The 21,186-nt window shown below is 43.2% G+C and overlaps 1 protein-coding gene across 1 annotated transcript; it reads right to left on the bottom strand.

Annotated features, from left to right (window-relative positions):
• Nucleotides 1-14,916: 14,916 nt before the first annotated feature.
• Nucleotides 14,917-17,363, bottom strand: LOC127643412 (uncharacterized). The gene is made up of 6 exons (XM_052126132.1): nucleotides 17,302-17,363; nucleotides 17,044-17,228; nucleotides 16,067-16,166; nucleotides 15,635-15,964; nucleotides 15,382-15,538; nucleotides 14,917-15,211 (listed from the first exon to the last, which is right to left on the bottom strand). Exons 4-6 carry the CDS (start codon nucleotides 15,920-15,922, stop codon nucleotides 15,027-15,029), a joined length of 630 nt encoding a protein of 209 aa, XP_051982092.1. The 5' UTR covers nucleotides 15,923-15,964; nucleotides 16,067-16,166; nucleotides 17,044-17,228; nucleotides 17,302-17,363; the 3' UTR covers nucleotides 14,917-15,026.
• Nucleotides 17,364-21,186: the final 3,823 nt, after the last annotated feature.

Consider the following 21,186-nt stretch of genomic DNA (forward strand, 5'->3'; position numbering starts at 1 on the left):
TCTGATTAACGGCGATATACCCACTTATCTATCAAAACTATTTTAGGGACTTTTTCAACGACATATGAATGATACAGACTCAAAAATGTGTTAATTTAGTTAATTTACTATAGCACAAAGCACAAACAGCAAAAACAGTATGCAAACAGGTTATACATTTAAATGAACAAGGTTTTCCCCAAAAGCTTGACGTCTTCATTTTGGTGGCCCTAATAACAAAGCAAGAATAAGAAAAGAAAAATGCAAGAATAAGAACAGTTCAGTGTTTTCCAATTTAACATTTAAATACACAAAGCAATTAGCACTGAAAGATAGAATCTGTATAAGCAGACAATTTTGTTTAAAAAATCTGTAACCTTTTTTGATCTACAACACTAATATTGGAATATTAGCATATGGATGTTGCTGAAGACCACCACAACCCCACACACTGTATTTTTCCTACAACAGGGAATATTTCAGGAAGAGAGGAAACCAGCATGGAAGAAAAGACTGGGTGGACACTATGTGGAAGCCTGGGACAATACACCATTCGTTCCAGGAGGATGCTTTCAGCTGTGGTGTCTTTGTGATGCAGGTATGGAGGGAAAACTACTTTACATAAACACTGTTCTCACATTTTCCCATATGAGACTAGTAATGTTCTCCGCTCTCCTTCTAGATGGCCAAGCAGGTGGTGGAACACTTTCTGAAAATTCCTGAGAGCATCAACATAATACCCAGCAAAGAGGAGATGTGCCACATCAGGAAACATTTTGCCAAAACAATTTTGCAGGCATCAGGTATTGGCAAACTATTTTGAAAGAACAGTTTATTTCCAGAGACAGAGTGATGGAGTATAATTATCTACATTATCATAATTGCAGTGTCGAGAGATGAGTATTGCTCTGTATGTGGACAAAAAGACACTAAGGACCAAACAGAGGAGCTGTGCACCTGGGTATTCTTTATGTCATTATTGCCTATTTGTTGAAAGTGAAAAGAAATTGAAGAGAAAATGAGTTTTCACAAATACATTTCATAATTACAACAGTTTCTGAATAAATCGAACAATGTCCTATTTTTCTTCCAGGTTCAATGTGAATTATGCCAGAGGTGGTTTCATGTCCAGTGCCTCGAAATGAATCTGCCACCAGAAGAAGAACCATGGATTTGTGGTTTGTGTTTGTAAGCTATTCAGTTAGAGGAGCTCATGCTAAAAGTGTGTTTAAATTGTAAAAAATATGTATGTATTTGATGAAGCAGAAAAAATACATACGTATATATATATATATATATTCTTGCTTATGTTTTATCAATTTTGCTTATGCTTTATCATTTAATCATTTGTATATTAAATATAATTTAACCAAATCTAATCAATCATATTGTAAGAAACATTACTATTAGGTTGATGTGTTTACCATTATTATCATTTGAAATGAATGCTTGCTGCTTTTCTTTTATTAATTTGTATGCCTCAAATGTAGCTAGGGTTGCCACCTTCAATACAGAAAAATAAGGGACGCCGGGGGGGGGGTCACCCCTCGGGGCCACGATGACCACAGGTCCGATGACGTGCCAGTGGTGGTAAATCGCAACTTAAAACATGTTTTCATAAAAATATTAAGATTGATACATGGGCATTATAAAAAGATATCTGCTCATTGAAACAGTGAAACCACATAATAAATAACCGATCTACAAACATTTCTAAATTCGTGTAAAACACCATTTTTTTTATTATTATTGGTAAGTTAATCTATTTTATATAGTCTATTGTTAATTCTACAGTAGCCTATTGAAGAATGCAATCGTTTAAATTAGTTACGTTGTTTATTTGCTTCACATAGGCACTATATTTTTATTATTAAATATATCTCTCTTATCTGTTATTAAAATAATGCTTATGTGTCTGACTGTATGCCTTAACCGTAATAAACAAATCGGTAACACTTTACAATAAGGTTCATTAGTTAACTACATTAATTAATAATGAACTGCACTTATACAGCAATTGTTCATCTTTGTTCATGTTAATTTCCACATTTAATAATACTTTATTAAAATCTTGTTAATATTAGTTAATGCACTGTGAACTAACATGAACAAACAATGAACAGCTTTATTTCTATTAACTAACATTAACAAAGATTAATAAATACTGTAACAAATGTATTACTTACTCATTGTTAGTTCATGTTAGTTATTAATACATTAACTAATGTTTAATAAATGAACCTTATTGTACAGTGTTACCAACAAATCATACCATAACATGATTCATTAACATTTTTAACATTATTTCTTAACAAATAGGCAGCCTATGAAATCTAATGTAATCAATCAGAAAATTATTGAGGTGATTAAAAAACTCATTACACTATCTGCCTCAGGAGATGATTGAGGTATGAAGAACTATGAGACGGTGCTTTGATTTCTGTGACCTCTTTGCGGGAATGTTCTCCCGAGGCATCTGACAAGCCACCGTGCGCAACAGAGAACACTCGCCGACAAATTGTCCAATTGTCTTGATACTCATTTCCGCTGACACTTTCCAGCCAAGTATTTGATTCCTCCCACCCTCGTCGGTACTTTTGCATCCGCTTTCGTTTCAGCGCTGGACGCGATGGGGTATCTGGAGCAGCCTCCGCCATTCTTTCAAATCGACTCTCTGCCAAGAGACCCGCCCTCCTCTGACTCTGATTGGCCGTGAACCTGAAACAAACCAATCAATCCAACGATGGCAGCGAGTATTACCCAATCAGGGGCAGAATAGGACGAGTCTTCACAGAATGCCGGTGGGATGATTTGCATGAGATGCTGCATTGAAAACAACTCCGAAAATACGGGACAAACCCCGTCCCGTTTTGATTCAAAACGGGACGCGCTATTTTATTCTCAAATACGGGACGATTCCGTATTTTAAGGGACGGGTGGCAACCCTAAATGTAGCTGACTGATTTAGAAGTCTGTAAGTGTCCATAGACAGACCACAAATGCTTGAATGTCTCAGAATAAAGTGACAAATTAATGTTCTCTTAGCTAAACATCTTGCAGAAGGGAGATGTTGTGCAGTTCTGTATTGTGTATTGTATTAAGATGAACATAAAATAAACAACTTTCTGACTGACACTTTTAGGGTACCAGACAATGTGTGTATGCCTCACCCCACTTGTCCTGGAAAATTATCTCCGCCCCATAATTACCTTTATAAAACAGACAATATAATTTTCCTTCAGTGACTTAATATCAACAAAATATCTCAACATTGCTGATTCCAGATTCATTTCTGGAAGCCGGGCTAAATTAGCAAGCACTGTTACTGCATTCAGATATCAGATACAGACATTAAAGAATACATGAAAAGAACATTTCAGTAATTACACTGGTAACTTCTATAACAAAGTAAAATCTCACAAGCCTAGAGAAGTCATTCAACTCATGTGATATTTAGAAAGAAAAATATTGATGAATACCTTGATAAGTCACTTATTACATTTACATTGAAGCAGCAGTTTATTCCAAAATCCACACCCAAAATAAACATCATGTTTGCTGTCATGTTTTCTCAGTACTTGTCAATAATCTGATGGATTCAGTACCGCGGACAGTAATATTTCTGCAGGGCTGTAAACATCAATCAATGTACATGATTTGTGTTATTGTTAAAGTTCCATGTTAAACACAGATGTCATACAACAGGAAAACATAAACTAGAGTTTAGCCATTCTTTTTATTCAACACCTGGAGAACACTGTTACACAGTCTTTATCACAGATAAAAACAGAAAAACAGAGGTGAATAAAACGTCTAGGTTACGTATGTAACCTCCGTTCCCTGATGGAGCTTCCGTTCCCTTGTTGTGTCAGAGAAGCGACACTAGGGGTCTCTCTTGAGCGCCGATATTCACCTCTGAACTATGAAAAAAGGCCAATGAGAGTTGGAAACCAGTATTTGCATGTCCCGCCCCCGGACATATGGGTATTTAAGCGGCGCAAATATGGGAGTTCATTCATGATTTTTCTGAGGAGCCGGAAATGGTCCGGCCACAACAGGGGCTCGGCTCAGCGACGTGGCAGGGGAGACACAACGTCTCGTTCCCTCCATCGGGGAACGGAGGTTACATACGTAACCTAGACGTTCCCCTTCTGTCGCTCTCTCCACGTTGTGTCAGAGAAGCGACACTAGGGGTCCACTTAAAAAGAGCCATGCGCTGAGCCGTGTACGTGATCTGCTGATACAGGAGCGAACAGGTATTCCTACGTGCAGAACGACCAACTGTATCAGGCTGCATGTACCCTTCCCCAATGCCCCATTTAAGCCATCAGGATTCCTTATCGTTACCCTGGAGGGGGGAACAAGGTGATGGCCGCTAACATGGGAACGGGCCAGCCTGGCTGGGCCTCTTTTCTCTCTATGTTTCTCGCATAGAGCAACTACGGCCGGGGCCCTTACATGCATTGAGGGAAGGGGGTCTTAGCCCTTATTAGGGTGGAGAAGACCCTGCGGAGGCCACACCTACCCGGGAGGGGAGGCAAATTTTGAGTGGCAAATACATCGCATGGCCTATACTTATGTCTTATGCGGAAAAGTAGTGCGGTGGTAGATCCAGCCTCGCAGAGGGGGGAAGCATACAGCACGGCAACCGAGGAAGCTGTAACTGCCTAAGGGAAACACGGAGTCATCTCGTGAGGGGACAGAACCATGGTTTCACACACAGGGGGAGTCCGAACAGGAGGCCTTACTTGTGGGGCACCTATACCAGTACAGGGTAGCTTGCGGTACCCGCAGTGGTTTGGGTCGGCGAGTTCCTCCGCAGAACTGCGACCCACGAGGGCTAGGGAGGAGTCAACCAGTGTCCCAAACCTGGGATCTCCTGGGAATGAAAGTGCACTGTTTCCCCTGGTTAGGGGGATGGGCGCTGGGTGCAAGCGATTCACCCGATCAGATTGTGGACGTGCCACCGAGTTTTTTTATTTTTTTTTTATTTATTTATTAGGGACCATGTACAATTTCAAACATAAATGTTGCCATTTGATGCATTGTACCAGAGTTAGCCGTAGGCTATTTTACATCTGCAGTCCCGGGCTCGGTACCTGAGAGAACACGGGACGATACTGACTCAACTCGGAGATTGTAGAATCTCGCAAAAGTGTTAGGTGTTGCCCAGCCCGCTGCTCTACAAATGTCTGCTAGGGCAGTGCCCCTAGCCAGTGCCCACGTGGACGCAACACTCCTGGTGGAGTTGGCTCAGACCTGCAAAGGGGGGGCATGGCCTGGGTGTGATAAGCCAGGGAAATGGCGTCGACAACCCAGTGGGCGAGTCTCTGCTTGGAGACAGCATTCCCTTTCTGCTGTCCCCCAAAGCAGACGAAGAGCTGCTCAGAGCGTCTGGTGCTCTGTGTGCGGTCCAGGTAAATACGTAAGGCACGTACTGGACATAGCAGTGAAAGGGCTGGGTCTGCCTCCTCCCGGGGCAGCGCTTGCAGGTTCACCACCTGATCCCTGAAGGGTGTGGTAGGAACCTTGGGCACATAGCCTGGTCGCGGTCTTAGGATCACGAAAGTGTCCGCCGGACCGAACTCCAGGCAAGCGTCACTAACAGAGAACACATGCAGGTCCCCGACCCTCTTGATGGAAGCGAGCGCGATCAGCAGGGCGGTCTTGAGAGAGAGGGCCCTGAGTCCAACTGAGTCAAGCAGCTCAAATGGGGGTCTCCGGAATCCCATAAGGTCGACCGAGAGATTGCGAGAACAGGAGGGAAACAGGTTAGGCCGGGAGGGAGTCATCCTCCGGGCACCTTTTAGGAACCTGACGTTTAAGTCGTGCTTACCAAGAGACTTGCCGTCTACCGTGTCGTGGTGGGCCGCGATAGCGTCAACATACACCTTGAGGATGGAGGGGGACAGCCTCCTCTCCAGCCTCTCCTGAAGAAACACTAGCACTGACCTAACTGCGCACTTCTGCGGGTCTTCGGCTCGGGAAGAACACCAGTCCGCGAACAGACGCCACTTCAGGGCGTAAAGATGCCTGGTCGAAGGGGCTCTGGCTTGGCTAATAGTGTCTATGACGGCCGAAGGTAGGCCGGCTAGATCCTCCGCGTCCCGTCCAGGGGCCAGACGTGGAGATTCCAGAGGTCTGGATGCGGATGCCAGAGTGTGCCCCGTCCCTGAGAAAGAAGGTCCTTCCTCAGGGGAATTCGCCAGGGAGGGGCTGTCATGAGGAGCGTGAGATCCGAAAACCATGTCCGGTTGGGCCAGTAGGGGGCCACCAGAGTGACTTGCTCCTTGTCCTCCCTGATCTTGCATATCACCAGTGCAAGAAGGCTCACTGGGGGAAAAGCGTACTTGCGCAGCCCCGCGGGCCAACTGTGCGCCAGAGCATCTGTCCCAAGGGGAGCCTCTGTGAGGGCATACCAGAGCGGACAGTGGGAGGTTTCCTGTGAGGCAAACAGGTCTACCTGGGCCTTGCCGAACCTGTCCCAAATCAGCTGGACCGATTGGGGGTGGAGCCTCCACTCTGCGCCGGGCAAGTTTTGTCTTGACAGCGCGTCCGCCATCACATTGAGGTTGCCGGGGATGTGAGTGGCGCGCAGTGACTCCAGTCGCTGCTGACTCCAAAGGAGGAGATGACGGGCGAGCTGTGACATGTGGAGGGAGCGTACTCCACCTTAGCGGTTTATGTAGGCCACCACCGTGGTGCTGTCTGTCCTGACTAGGACATGCTTGCCACGAATAAACGGAAGAAATTTCTTCAGGGCAAGAGAAACGGCCAGCAGCTCTAGGCAGTTGATGTGCCAGCGCAGTGGGCCTCGGTTCCACTGGCCTGCGGCTGCGCGCCTGTTGCACACGGCGCCCCAACCCAATTTGGAGGTGTCGGTTGTAACCAGAACGCGACGGGACACCTGCTGCAAGGGTACTCCTGCCCGTAGAAAGCAGAGGTCTGTGCAGGGTTTGAAGGTTTGGCGGCAGGCAGAGGTAACTTCCACGCCGTGCGTGCCGTGGCGCCATGCTCGTCTTGGGACTCGAGTCTGGAGCCAATGCTGAAGTGGTCTCATATGCATCAACCCCAGTGGTGCACCGCCGTGGAGGATGCCATATGCCCCAGGAGCCGTTGGAAACATTTCAAAGGGACCATGGTGCCTGGTTCGAAAGAAGCGAGGCATTCCAGCACTGACTGAGCACGCTCGTTGGAGAGACGTGCTGTCATTGAGACAGCTAACTCCAAACAGAGAAAAGAGATGCTCTGGACCGGGGTGAGCTTGCTCTTTTCCCAGTTGACCTGAAACCCTAAACGGCCGAGGTGCTCGAGCACCTGGTCTATGTGTGCGCATAGTATTTCCTGCGAGGAGGCCAGAATGAGCCAATCGTCGAGGTAATTGAGTATGCGTATGCCCGCTCCTCATAGCGGGGCAAGAGCCGCCTCTGCGACCTTCATGAAGACGCGAGGGGACAGAGACAGGCCGAAGGGGAGGACCTTGTACTGATACGCCTGGCCGTCGAACGCGAACCGTAGGAAGGGTCGATTTCGAGGGCGAATTGAGACGTGGAAGTACGCGTCCTTCAGGTCTAACGCTGCGAACCAATCTAGATGCCGGACGCCAGATAGAATTTGTTTCTGGGTAAGCATTTTGAACGGGAGATTGGACAAGGTCCGATTGAAAACTCGCAGGTCCTAGATCGGTCGTACGCCGCCGCCTTTCTTGGGTACAACGAAGTAAGGGCTGTAGAAACCCTTCTTCGTTTCAGTCGGAGGGACAGGCTCTATCGCGACCTTGATTAGAAGGGAGGCGATTTCCTCACGCAGGGAGTGGGCATGTTAGCCGTGCACTGCGGAGGAACGAACGCCCACAAAGGGGGCGGAGACCTGGCAAACTGAATTGCGTAACCGAGTCGAATGGTCCGGTGCAGCCACCGTGACGAGCTGGGCAGTGAAAGCCATGCCTCTAAGCTCTGTGCTAGAGGCACCAAGGGGACGAGTATTTTGGACGTACCCGGCGGGGCTTCGCAGCGGTGCAGAACAGGTAACGCGGCGTCGGGAGGCGCTGTGGCGTCCCGAGGCTCTGGTTCTGAGAATAAACTCGAAGCACTTACCTACCCGGCGGGGGGCGGGTTTGTGACTGAGGAGGAGGTCTGATGCTGGCGTCCTCTGGACTCCGGCCAGCCGGGGAACAGTCGTGGGGCTGAGGGCGGAAGCACCGCATCCTGGGCGCCAGGACTGTTGAGGCCTGAAAGCGTGAGAACGGCACTTTGCGGGCCATGTGACCCAGAGGTAAAGGAAATAGCTCTTTTATTGAGAATTTGGGTACCGCAGCCCCCGCCAGGGGGTGCGGCAAATGAAAAAACAAAAGATTCTCCTCCCGGCCCTCCACCGGGGGACGAAGTGGTCTTACCACCTCCGGAGCTAACTTCTTGTCCTCTGGGTCTGCTGTCTCAGGGGCACTTGGGAGCCTTCCGGGTCCTCGAAGGGGTCCGTGAGGCAGGGGGCATACGCTTCCTGCGGTTTGCTCGACGCCGGTGCTGAGAGCTGGGCCAAGGTTGGGGCGGAGCAGAAGGTTTGAGAAAGGACGCCCTCGGCGAGCAGGTGGGGCCTGGGCTGTGGCGGCAAGCTTGCAGCGCGGCATGATGTGAGAAATGGCCTCCGTCTGCTTCTTCACCAGGGAGAACTGCTGGGCAAAGTCCTCAACAGTGTCGCCGAAGAGGCCGAACTGGGAGACAGGGGCGTTGAGGAAGCGAGTCTTGTCAGCTTCACGCATCTCAACCAAGTCCAGCCATTGCTGACGTTCCTGGACCACCAGAGTGGCCATCGCCTGCCCGAGTGCCTGCGCTGTGACCTTCGACGCTCTTAGGGCGAGGTCGGTCGCTGAGCGCAGTTCCTGCAGCGTGTCGGGATCAGGGCCACCCCCGTGCATGTTGCGAAGTGCCTTGGCTTGGTGGACCTGCAGGAGAGCCATGGCATGCAGGGTGGAAGCGGCGCGTCCGTTAGTGCTGTAGGCCTTCGCGGTGAGCGAGGATGTTGCTCTACAGGACCGGAAAGGGAGTACAGGGCGGTCCCGCCAGGTGGTAGTGCTTCCGGGACATAAGTGGAGCGCAACAGCCCTATCCACCTGGGGGATCTCCGTGTACCCATGGCGCGCTCCGCCGTCGAGGGTGGCGAGGGCGGATGAGCAGGTGGCAGTGCGACGAGTGGAGAGGGGTGCTCTCCACGAAGACGTCAGCTCATCATGCACCTCCGGGAAGAAAGGAACCGGGGGGGGGCGAGGCTGTGAGCGGTGCCCAACACCCAAGAACCAATCATCCAGCCGTGATGGCTGTGGGGAGGATGGAGGGTTCCAATCCAAGCCCACGCTGTTGGCTGCCCGGGAAAGCATATCGGACATCTGTGCGTCGGCCTCCTCCTGGGCATGCAAGCCCGAAGGCGGCAGCCCAGAGGAGCCCTCAGCATCAGAGACCACGCCCTCCGATGTCGTGGCGAACTCATCTGCTTCCATCGCAAGAGGGTAGGCAGACTGGCTGTGAGGCGAGTCGCCGCCACCTCGAGCAGGGACGGGAGTCAACGAGCGTGCCAGGCGCGGGTGGTCCGAGGGGGCGTACCCGGCGGAGCTGCACCCGCTGCCATCCCCGAATCGCCTCCATCGCCAGCCGCATCGTCCTGAATCCCATGGGAAGAAGGAGCGACGCGGGGGGGCGGCTGGAGTGGCTTGCTTACGGTTGTAAGCAAGCCGCGACCGCAACGTTGTCATGGTCATGTTCTCGCAATGAGAACATGAACCATCCACAAACGCAGCCTCAGTGTGATCGCTGCCCAGACACACGAGACAACGCCTATGGCCGTCGGAAGCGGAGAGTACTCTACCGCATCCAGGAACAACACAGGGGCGGAAAGGCATCTTGAAAAAGATGCGTCCTTAAAAGGATGTTCAACGCCGCTGTGTTTTTGCTCTTTTAGAGGAAATTACTCTTTTAAATAAAATCACTCTTTTATGAATGAAAGAACTTGTGAGAGATCTTTCTTATCTGCAACTGTCGAAGCGCTCAGGGGCAGGAAGTGCACAGCCGTGCAAACAGGAGAAAGCCGCTGTTGTGCGCCGTAGAATCCAACAGCATGCAGCAGAGGATAGCAGGAACTCGGTGTGTAAACGCAGCAGTCTGCAAACACGACCATCGGCTCCGAAGAAATTTTCTGAATGAACTCCCGTATTTGCGCCGCTTAAATACCCTTATGTCCGGGGGCGAGACATGCAAATACTGGTTGCCAACTCTCATTGGCCTTTTTTCATAGTTCAGAGGTGAATATCGGCGCTCAAGAGAGACCCCTAGTGTCACTTCTCTGACACAACGTGGAGAGAGCGACAGAAGGGGAACAGCAAGACATGGGCTGTAATATGTTCTGTAGAGTCCAGACAAGATGATCCAACTTGCTTTGTAGCAGTTGTCTCGATGCTTTTCAAAACCTTTTGAAATAAATCATATGTCATTATTAAAACCACCACACTCACACAGTTCTTTTTCATTTTTTTTTCTCAAATAAATAAATAAATATAAACGGTTATAAAATGAAGCAATTAACTATGTTCAGGAGATTAAACATGATTTTCCTTTCTACAGTCTGGATTGTTACCAAATTACAGTTCATGTACAGATTCATTCATTATTATTTCATAAACACCTTTTTAAACACCATCATTATAATGCAGGTTTTGTTGCTAAAGGACATTCTATAGCATCAGAACACATAATGTGAGAGATATTTGCCAGTAGGCAACATCTGCAGTTGGCTAAACTGTTTGCACACGATGAAAAACAATATTAACTTTTTAGACGGTCCCTATCTTGGTTACCACACACAATGAATATTCATCTCTAAAGTACATGCTTAAAAATATACTTGCCCATTTTGATCGATTGTAAAAAAAATTGTAGTTCACAACCTTTGTTGTCAATATCATGTAGCTGCTTCGAATCTGAAAAAAAATTAGCTTTATTGACTATGTCATGTTAATTGGATTAAGCGTTTTAGGTTTTTTACTTGGGACTCTAATTTTGAAAATTACCTGACTAAGCAAGGGAGCAGCCATTTTAGTTTCAGTTTGCTCAGCTCTCTCAAGCATTAAGCTTCATGTGACTGCTGCTCCAGTTTTTCTTTAATGTTTATGCCTTCGAAAGCATTGTCATTTCACTATACTGCTCTCCTTTGAAGCATATTGGAGTAAACATCAGGAGTTTTGAAAAACTACACCCGGACTCCAGTCTTTATTTGAAGGGAGTTTGGCTTGCTGCTGAATTGTGTTCACACATATGGAAACACACAGTATAGTGAAATGACAATGCTTTCGATGGCTGGATCATCTTTAGAAGGCTTTCTGTCTTGAGAACACTATGAGAGATTTCGGTTTTGTGTACCAACACTGGCGTCTTGAAGTTAGTGTGGTTTACAGTGGGTCCTTCATACTGTGGGCGGCAACTACTGGAAAAGGCATGGATCCATACCCAAACATCCAGGGGGGTGACATAGTACTACTTAAGGACAATCAAGTAGCCCGAAATGAATGGCCTATGGCACTCGTCACAAGTGTTTTCCCTGGTCAAGATGGAAAGGTTCGAAAAGTTGAACTGAAAGTGACTAAAGAAGGGTCCAGCAAAACTTTCTTGAGGCCTATATCTGAAGTCATTCTCCTGCTTAGAAAATAAGAAAACTCCTTTAAACTGATGGTTATAGATGACATCTTTATAGATGTCAGGCGGGGAGTGTCATGTTAATTGGATTAAGCGTTTTAGGTTTTTTACTTGGGACTCTAATTTTGAAAATTACCTGACTAAGCAAGGGAGCAGCCATTTTAGTTTCAGTTTGCTCAGCTCTCTCAAGCATTAAGCTTCATGTGACTGCTGCTCCAGTTTTTCTTTAATGTTTATGCCTTCGAAAGCATTGTCATTTCACTATACTGCTCTCCTTTGAAGCATATTGGAGTAAACATCAGGAGTTTTGAAAAACTACACCCTGACTCCAGTCTTTATTTGAAGGGAGTTTGGCTTGCTGCTGAATTGTGTTCACACATATGGAAACACACAAGGAGAGCAGTATAGACTATTTAATTGAAAAAGTTCTTTAACGCGAATGTGCGAATATAAAACCAATATTACCTAAGTCGTCCTGACCATATAACATAAACGTAAAACATATAACACATTTACGATGGGAATAAATAGTGAGTTACAAGGCCATAAAATATAAACATTTCATAAATATTTACCACAAGTGATAAACAACAAGGATCATCCGAGTAATCAATCATAACATCTACAGCCTCCGTGTCATTTAAAAGTGCTTTAAAAGCAAACAGTGAAACTCAATCTTCCTGTGCCTAAATACATAATACATATCTTCTCCGGTTGTTGGTCGCGTCACTTTCGAGTGAATATTAAACTCTCGTCATCATGTCTGGAAGAGGAAAAGGAGAAGTTTCGCTTGATAACAGTTGGAGAATCACCAAACCCGCTATTCGTCGTCTCGCTCGCCGTGTCGGTGTCAAGCGGAACTCCGGTCTGATCAACGAGGAACGTTATGCGTGATGACGTCACCTACACTGACACGTCAAGAGAAAGACGTCACTGTCATGGACGTTGTGTACGCGCTGAAACGACAGTGACGAACTCTGAACGGATTCAGAGGATAAACGACTTTATTCTGGAGAAATTAAATAAAAAGTTAATTAGATAACTTTTTTAAGAGTTACATCTTCTCACACTAAATAGTCGATGTTTAAACGGTAGTTTTGCTGGAGAACAAAGGAAAGTGAATCTGTTTGTCATTTTGAAACATGAGGTGATGGGCGGGACTTTCATTTCATGACAAAGCTTTTGATTGGCTCTCTTACGTCCGTCAATCTAAGAGTTGACCAATGAAATCATTTAGTGTGTTTGATCCATGAAGACACGCAATCAGAGGACGCGTCGACTCCTTTATAAATTAGCATAGAGGAATAAAAACTGCAGTCAGATGAATCTCATTGTGCAAGAGAAACTTTGTTCAAGTGCATTTAGGAGAATTTGTGGTTTTAAATGCAAAGGCTAAAGATTTGAATTGTGTCGATGTCCCAATATTTATGGACCTGACTGTATGTAACTCCCCATAAACTCACGTGTTACCATATATGACACAGTATTCCCGCAGTTCAATTAAGCTACAGTATATGATATCTCCTCCCCTTTTGTGTTATTTCAATAACAAGGATCATTTTAACTGATAATGGCTAGGCAACACATTCCCCAAAATTACACATACCCCTCATTTGAGATCACAGCAAAGACTTTTCATGGTCCAGTACAACATCTCCATGACAGCACAAACCGAAAGAAAGATTAACATAAAGGGCCCTATCTTGCACCCGGCGCAAATGACTTTGTACACTGACGCATGTATCATTCCTATTTTGCACCGGCGCAAAGCGGGCTTTTCCCTCCACAGACGCACGTCGGTAAACTAGGAAATGAACTTGCGCTCCCTGGGCGGGTCGGCGCAAAAAGGAGGCGTGTTTCGGCGCAAACATTCCCTAGTGCTATTTTGCAGTTCCAGAAAACACTTCCGCCACTGACCAGAAAAAACCTAGTCTAAAGTCAGTGGCGCGTTGCGCGTTGTTCATAATGCTATTTTAAGCGCGCATGCTTGGCCATAATGTAGCGGGTGCACAACGCGCATACACTTTGATTCTCTCATCAACACAGATGCAGCACTTTTTATTTTTGCAAATCATACATTATAACAAGGAAAAATATTAACACATGAGGGAAATCATTGTGGTGTCCATGAAGATGTAAAAAAATGTAGGCCTAAATCTAGCTTACACATTTACCCACATTTTTCAGGCTAATTGTAGTAATGACGGATCAGACCTGTTTGCCCAATAGTGGCAAGACACATATGTATATAAGGACATCTAACAAATTAGTTTGTCCATCAAGAACCAGGAAAAAAAAAATCTGAAGACTGCGAAATCACCTTTACCTTTAAGTTGAGCTTTCTCATATTTTTTTCTATTGCACAGTGAGATGGAGAATGTCTTGGGACAGAGAATTAGACGCCGGAGGGAGAGGGTCTACCGGCCCAGACAGACATATCTCTCCCTAAGTGAGGAGGAATGTATGCGTAAGTTACGCCTGACCCGCCAGGCTGTGACAGACATCTGCCATCTCCTGGCAGATGAGCTGGGGACTGATGCACTGATGCCTGCCCCGTTGCAGTGAGAGTTACAGCGGCATTGCATTTCTATGCATCTGGGTCGTTCCAGCACCCCCTTAGCTCCATTGGAGGCATTTCACAATCTGCCATAAGTTTGGCTATACATGCAGTTACATCAGGTCTAGTCCGACATGCTGGGGAATACATCCATCTCGGTCTAATGTTCGACTACATTAAAAAATATAACCACACTCTAAAAAATAAAACATTGGGTCAACAAAAAAAAATATGTTAACCGTTTCCACTAGAATTTCTAAGTTAAGACTGCTGGCAGAATTACATTAATTCAAAGCAATGTTTTGAGTATGGTGAATTACCTTTTAGGCCACAATAAAACACATTTTTAAGTAACATGAACTTAAAACATTATGTTGAATCAACTTAATTACTTGCATTCATGTTGAAAATTATTAAGTTCATGTTGCTTAAAAATGTGTTTTATTGTGGCCTAAAATCTTCTTCACCTTACTTAAAACATTATGTTGAATCAACTTAATAATTAAAATACAACACAGAATATGTGTTGTGAAAACACAGACAAATGTGTTACTTTAGTTAACACATTAATGTGTCTTTTTTGTATACATCTAACACAACTGTGTGTTATAGATTTATTTTATTATAAAACATTATTGAAAAAGCTAGATCAGAATACAATATGTAGTTATCATGAAATCACACTGAAGCATTGAATACGGTTCACATACTGTTTATTTTGCATTTTTTCTGGTTTTAACATGGAATTCATACTGTAAAAAATACTGTTGATAAAAAAATAAGCATTTCAAAACATTAATCATATAAAACATTCATAATGTTGTTGCATGTGACATTGCAACTTTATAAAAATCTAACACAATGCATACCGGCACCAGTTCCAACAAGTATGAGATAGCAGAATTGACACAGCATTTACTGCCGGCGACGCTTCTCCCAGATGCCGTGGGTGGAAGAAGATGAACGAGGATCCTTAACATAGTGTAACACAGCTCATCTTCATGGAGTAAAGATGCAGGTCACATGCAAAAGATTAAAAACAAAATTATATTTGAAATGATTACCTTTAAATCGTGAATTGAATGATAAAATGTACATGTCATTTTCACAGAAACCCAATTTAGAAATTTATGCAAATGCCACAGAAATAAAAGAAGAAAATCGTACCATCCTGCTGATTGTCAGCTTTCTCCAATAAGTGTCTGATGTACATTTTTTTCTCAAAGGATGCTATTTCCTTGAGTTTTGGGATAATCGTCCCCTCCCATTTCTTGATAAACATGTCTTCTTTCCCATCTGTCATCTTGGAAAATTCAATGTCCACCTGCAGTGCATAAAACAAAAAAATTATTAATATTAACAAATTATGAAACACAACCTTTGTGTAAAGTTCTCTGCAGCTTAGTTTAACATGTATTACCAAGGCTGGCATGTCCAGAAATCTGGGATATTCCTTGAAGATTTGACCAACAGTTGGCGATTTCGTCATTATCCATCTTCTACGGTAACTGAAGGTTTGGTCAATTGCAGTCTTTATTGACGATGAGTTCTCTGGAGAGGGTCGCATCCTCTTTATCAAGGTCAACCACTCAGTGGGCACTGTTTCATCAGTAATCGGCAGAGAAGGTTGGTCTGTAGGAAGACGTTGTTTCAAATTGTAGATCCGCTGGCTCTGTTGAAGTTTCCGTCTGATGTTCCGTAGTCTCATTTCTATAAATCCACTGTGTGATGGCCCATCAAAAAAATGCTCCTAACATGAGAAATGGACAAATAAAAAGTATGCTTTTGCAGTTTGTATACGCACTGCCAAGTAATTTCATACTCATAAATTAATAATGTAAAACATCCTTACATGTCCTTCATTTTCGCCAAATGGGACATTAATCCTTAATGAGGGGAACAGTGACACAATCTCCTTTGCCAGTGCCAGCTTTTCTGTACCAGATGGATAGCTAAAAAAAGGGGCAATACAAGCATATACATGCAGAAACTCGTATTAACACAAACATTGACATGCACACAAAAAAGTTCCCACTTTGAATAATACATTGATACTCTAGACCAGTGATGGGCAAACTCGACCCTTCCAGTGAGGCCACTGTCCGGCAGAGTTTAGCTCAATCCTAATCAAACACACCTGAACTAGCTAATCAATCTCTTCATGATTACTAGAAGGCTAAAGCCAGGTTTTATCAGGGTTGTTAACAAGTTAAATTCTGCAGGACAGCTGCATTTACATGGACCCTTATAATCGAATTGACTGCTCAATCGGACTAAAAAACCTTCATGTAAACACCTTAATCGATCTGATTGAGCTCGATCCGATTGGAATTTCGATTGGATTGAAAGGGGTAGTTTATTCCTTTTGTAATCTGATCGAGAGAACATGTAAACACTTTATCGGATTGAAAACCGAAACTGAAAGGACTGTGCATGTGCAATGACATTGAAATAGTGTAATGACGTATGACGCACGGAACGCGCTGTTCTTCCTGTTGAATAAAGTGTCATCTAAATGAATCATTACGCTATTTCAACGTCATTACACTATTTCAACGTCATTACACATGTGCAGTCCTTTCAGTTTCGTTTTTTAATCCGATCAAGTGTTTACACTCAGATTACAAAAGGAATAAACTACCCCTTTCAATCCAATCGAAATTCCAATCGGATCGAGCTCAATCAGATCGATTAAGGTGTTTACATGAAGGTTTTTTAGTCCGATTGAGCAGTCAATTCGATTATAAGGGTCCATGTAAACACAGCTAATGTTATTTGATGTTATTAATAACTTATGAGTGCAAATCTGTTAAACAGTTATATACTTACAATCCATGCTTTTCTACAAGGTCACTCACAGCCACTTTAACAAGTAACTTTCTCAAAGAAATTGACAATGTCTTTGTGTCTTCATGTTCTCTCAAGATTGTAGGGGCCTTTTCCTCGAGCAGTGTCAGCAGACCAGTTGTGGTGACAGTTGTGGTGACAGTCCGGCTTACTTCTGTTGAATGAAACTAAGGGAAAAAAATTACAATTGAAATGTTTACTTTGAAAATTATAAATAGGAAGAGTGAAAACATGACTCACCAGTAATGACTCAACTCTTCCATCTAATGGATCCTGTGTGATACTAGCAGTATAATATATTTGGAATTAGTCAAGCTCCTTCACTTCTGAATTAACATCGATGTCAATAAATTCTTGAAAATCTGTGTCAAATCTCAGTATTCGATCAATAGATACTTGTTGAGAGAGCTCCGTTTTGGCTGAGTTAATCAGTTCTCCAACACTTCCAACTGTGAATAGTTTTCTCCATGTTTCCTTCCCGTCTATGAAGACAGTCGCGAGAACTCTGTGTAATTGTTAGAGTAAACGTGATTTGACCCTCGTCTTCCATTACCTAGATAAAAGATATAATAACACCATATTATAATGCTGTAATCATACAAGAGTCATAATTTAATAATGAGAAAATGTAAACGTTAAGTGTATCGCGTTATCAATACATGTAAATAGCCTAGTCAGTGACAAAGCAAGGTAACTTAGCACAAAGTGGCGCGCTTTTTAAACCACACAACACTCATCGCCACAACTATGCAGTGGTTAAAAGGACGTTTTTGGTAAAATGACTGTTAGAGACTAGTAAAATGAGTTCAAACTTAAGGTGCCATGTATATTAACCTTTAACGTTACGAATTTTTAAAAACAATTATTAGCAGTCATACCCAATAAATAAACAGCTTTGCAAAGCGTGAGAGCTCGCTTGCCTTGACGCTAGTTAACACACAAAACATATTCGGCTACGGAACATGAAAACGGTTAAAACAAACAAATTATGTTTCCTGGACAATTAACACAACTCTTTCTCATGCTAGGTGGAGAAATATTTATTATTTTACACGTTTAATTATATTTACTCACCTGAGGCAGACAGACGCATTTCTGAATTCTGACGGCTGGCTAGGCGTCGGTTGGAAAAGAACGCCACCGCGCATGCGCAGCAAAAACATCCCCGTAGTCCCAACAGTTGTTTCCCCCCAGCGAGTTAAAATGCTTTATTCACATTTTCAACATGATAAATAAATCCAATCATTAAAGTTGACATCGCCTGTTGAGTATTTGCAACAGAATATATGCCTTTTATATAAACATGTAGGCCTACTACTAAATGTGTTTAACACAGTAATTGTGTAAACAGTTGAGCACAATATTTACACATCATGTGTCTGTAGTAACACAAAATGTGTTACAAATCCTTTTACACATATTTTGTGTTCATTTTTAACACATCAATTTTAAGAGTGTAGGCTTCTAAAGAGATTGAAACTTGCCAGCCCAGAAAAGTCATTAAAGACATCGTTAAAATAGTCCAAGTGACTACAGTGACTCAACCTTAAATTTATTAAGTGATGAGAATACTTATTGAGCGCAAAAAAACAAACAAAAATAACGACTTTATTCAAGTATTCATTTCCTTCTCTGTCGGTATTTATTTTTTAACGTGCAAAAATTTCAGCCGCGAATTTCGGACTCAGTGTGCAAGGGCCTTTAAGGACTTCCAGATTTCGGTATTCGGTTACAGTAGGCTATCATCACAAACAGAATCCTGAGCGATTGCAAATATGTGTATTAATTAAGCATAAAATAACTTACCATTCACCACGCGCTTCAATGCGTTTCAGCTGTAGTCACTCGTCTGGCCTTGAACATGCGCGCACATGCGGGAAACTGTGGGCCGTTTACACGTCATCAAATTGTATTTTACATTAACAGAACTTAAATTTAAATAATTTTTTATTAACTGAAAATGTTAAACTCTGACAACTCATGATTGTATATTTAATCAATAGGCACAATTTGTGTGTCATCCAAGCTCAATAAGATAACAATTACAAGTAAAAACTGTAACAGTATCTCAGAACTTGATTTTTTATTTCACAACAATATATATATTTAAGTAATGACTAAAGGTCCTCTGAATTAGTTTTTAGAGTGCATGCATATATTCGTGATTCAGAGAGAACGAGTCCAAAACATCCGAAAGTATTTATTTGTGACATTTCTTTATTTACATTTGTCAAAATGAAAAATCAATATCAAACAGTAATTGATAAAAAAAAAATACAAACGGAAAATTAGGTTGAAAAGATTTAAACAGAATAAATGTAATTATTTTTCAATCCGCCATGCAACATGCGCACCTGCTCTTAAAGGGTATGTTGGATGACGCTCTGATTGGTTTATTTCACGTTACGCCCAAACCACACCTATGAATAATGAAGCTATTTCAGACCAACCCCTTTTAAACTTGCGTCGGGCGCAAGAGTCATTTATCCCGCCGGTTAAATAGCAACAGCGCCCAAGACCCGCCCACAAAGTTACTTGCGCTTCACGCTTGATACTTGCGTTTCAGATCGTTAAAATAGGGCCCATAATCTCTGTACTGTTATACCTCTAGGAGATTATGTAATCATCAATAGCAACATACATAACAGGAATATCAGCTTGTAATAACGCTCAATACAATAAAACACGCAGAAACCGAAACCGAAAGTAAACCGCTGATCGGCAATGAACATCACTTAGATGAATTTCACTTCATTCATACGAACTTAACAGAGTAATTCTAGTCATCATCAACACAGTGACATGTATAATGACATAATCTGCAATATTATTGCCTCAGGAGTCAGATATCATTGAACAAACATGTGAAACACCAGATCTCAATACACTCAATATCAGCGGATAAACATCACATTAACAGTCATGAAAGTATCTATAGGCCTAGATTAATCAGAACATATATCAGGGAAATAATTACTCACAGTCACTCATGGACGCACACTTTAGCACCCACAACATGTTATCTTGTTTTTCATCTGCCTTGCCCCGCTGTATGCCGTTGATTGACAGGCGCTCTAAGCCCCGCCTCTCCAACACTGTACATTATAAATATGTTGACACAGTTCAATATTGATGTGATTCCGTCACATCTGTCATTTTGATAAATCGATGTACTATTGTTTTATAATAATAGATTGTTTATATTTTCTGTATAACCAGGTTTATTTGTTTGTTTGTTGTTTACTCTGAGTTTGTGTATGAGTCGGTGTTGTGCGGGACGTTTGCTGGATTTCATCTCTAAGATAATGTTTCCTGGTGTTGCAGTTTGTTGTCGCTGTTGAATAGCTGAAGAGAAGTTTCTGTCTGAGGCTCTCGGGAGCGCATAAACGTCACATCCTTTGGATTTTCCCGGCAAAAGTGACCCGCTCCATCTCATGAAAATCAGTCTACAGGCTTTAATAGGCGACTAGGAAGTCCGGGAGGGGCTCGTTTTTTAAGATGCGTTACAAGCCGATCATACATTGGCAAAAAAATAAAATACAATAATTACATGAAAAATGTTACATATGACACCTTTAAGCAGTTACTGTAATATCAAATAAACAAGATTTGAGCTTGTTTTAATGAACACCCACAGGTCTCAACAACGCACATACCCCTCATTTGAGTTCACAACATACATAACAGGAATATCAGCTTGTAATAACGCTCACTACAATATGGCGTTAATATGTAAACACGTAGAAACCGAAACCGAAAGTAAACCTCTGATCGGCAATGAACATCACTTAGATGAATTTCACTGCATTCATACGAACATAACAGAGTAATTCTAGTCATCATCCACACAGTGGAAAGTATTTACGAAAAAAAGTTAATATTTGTGCACAATATTTGTTGGGAACTACTTATTTCTTTCATAATATTTAAACAAAACAAATGAGCGGAAGAAGAAAGGAAAGTGAATCTGATTGTCAGTTTGAAACACGAGTCGATGGGCGGGACTTTCATCACAAAGCTTTTGATTGATCCATGAAGACACGCAATCAGAGGACGCGTGGACTCCTAAATTAGCATAGAGGAATAAAAACTATGGAGGCAAATCAATCTCATTAATAATTCACG

This window comes from Xyrauchen texanus, chromosome 1 (genome assembly GCF_025860055.1).
Source record: "Xyrauchen texanus isolate HMW12.3.18 chromosome 1, RBS_HiC_50CHRs, whole genome shotgun sequence".
NCBI classification, from domain to species: domain Eukaryota; kingdom Metazoa; phylum Chordata; class Actinopteri; order Cypriniformes; family Catostomidae; genus Xyrauchen; species Xyrauchen texanus.

Bases quoted from the DNA above. Each gene is read 5' to 3' on its own strand.
- LOC127643412 (XM_052126132.1), bottom strand. From the start codon at position 15,922: ATGAGACTACGGAACATCAGACGGAAACTTCAACAGAGCCAGCGGATC. The intron at 15,539-15,634 runs GTAATACATGTT...TATGCACTGCAG, and splicing joins TTCTGGACATGCCAGCCTTG to GTGGACATTGAATTTTCCAA. The intron at 15,212-15,381 runs GTACGATTTTCT...TACTCCATGAAG, and splicing joins AGCTGACAATCAGCAGGATG to ATGAGCTGTGTTACACTATG.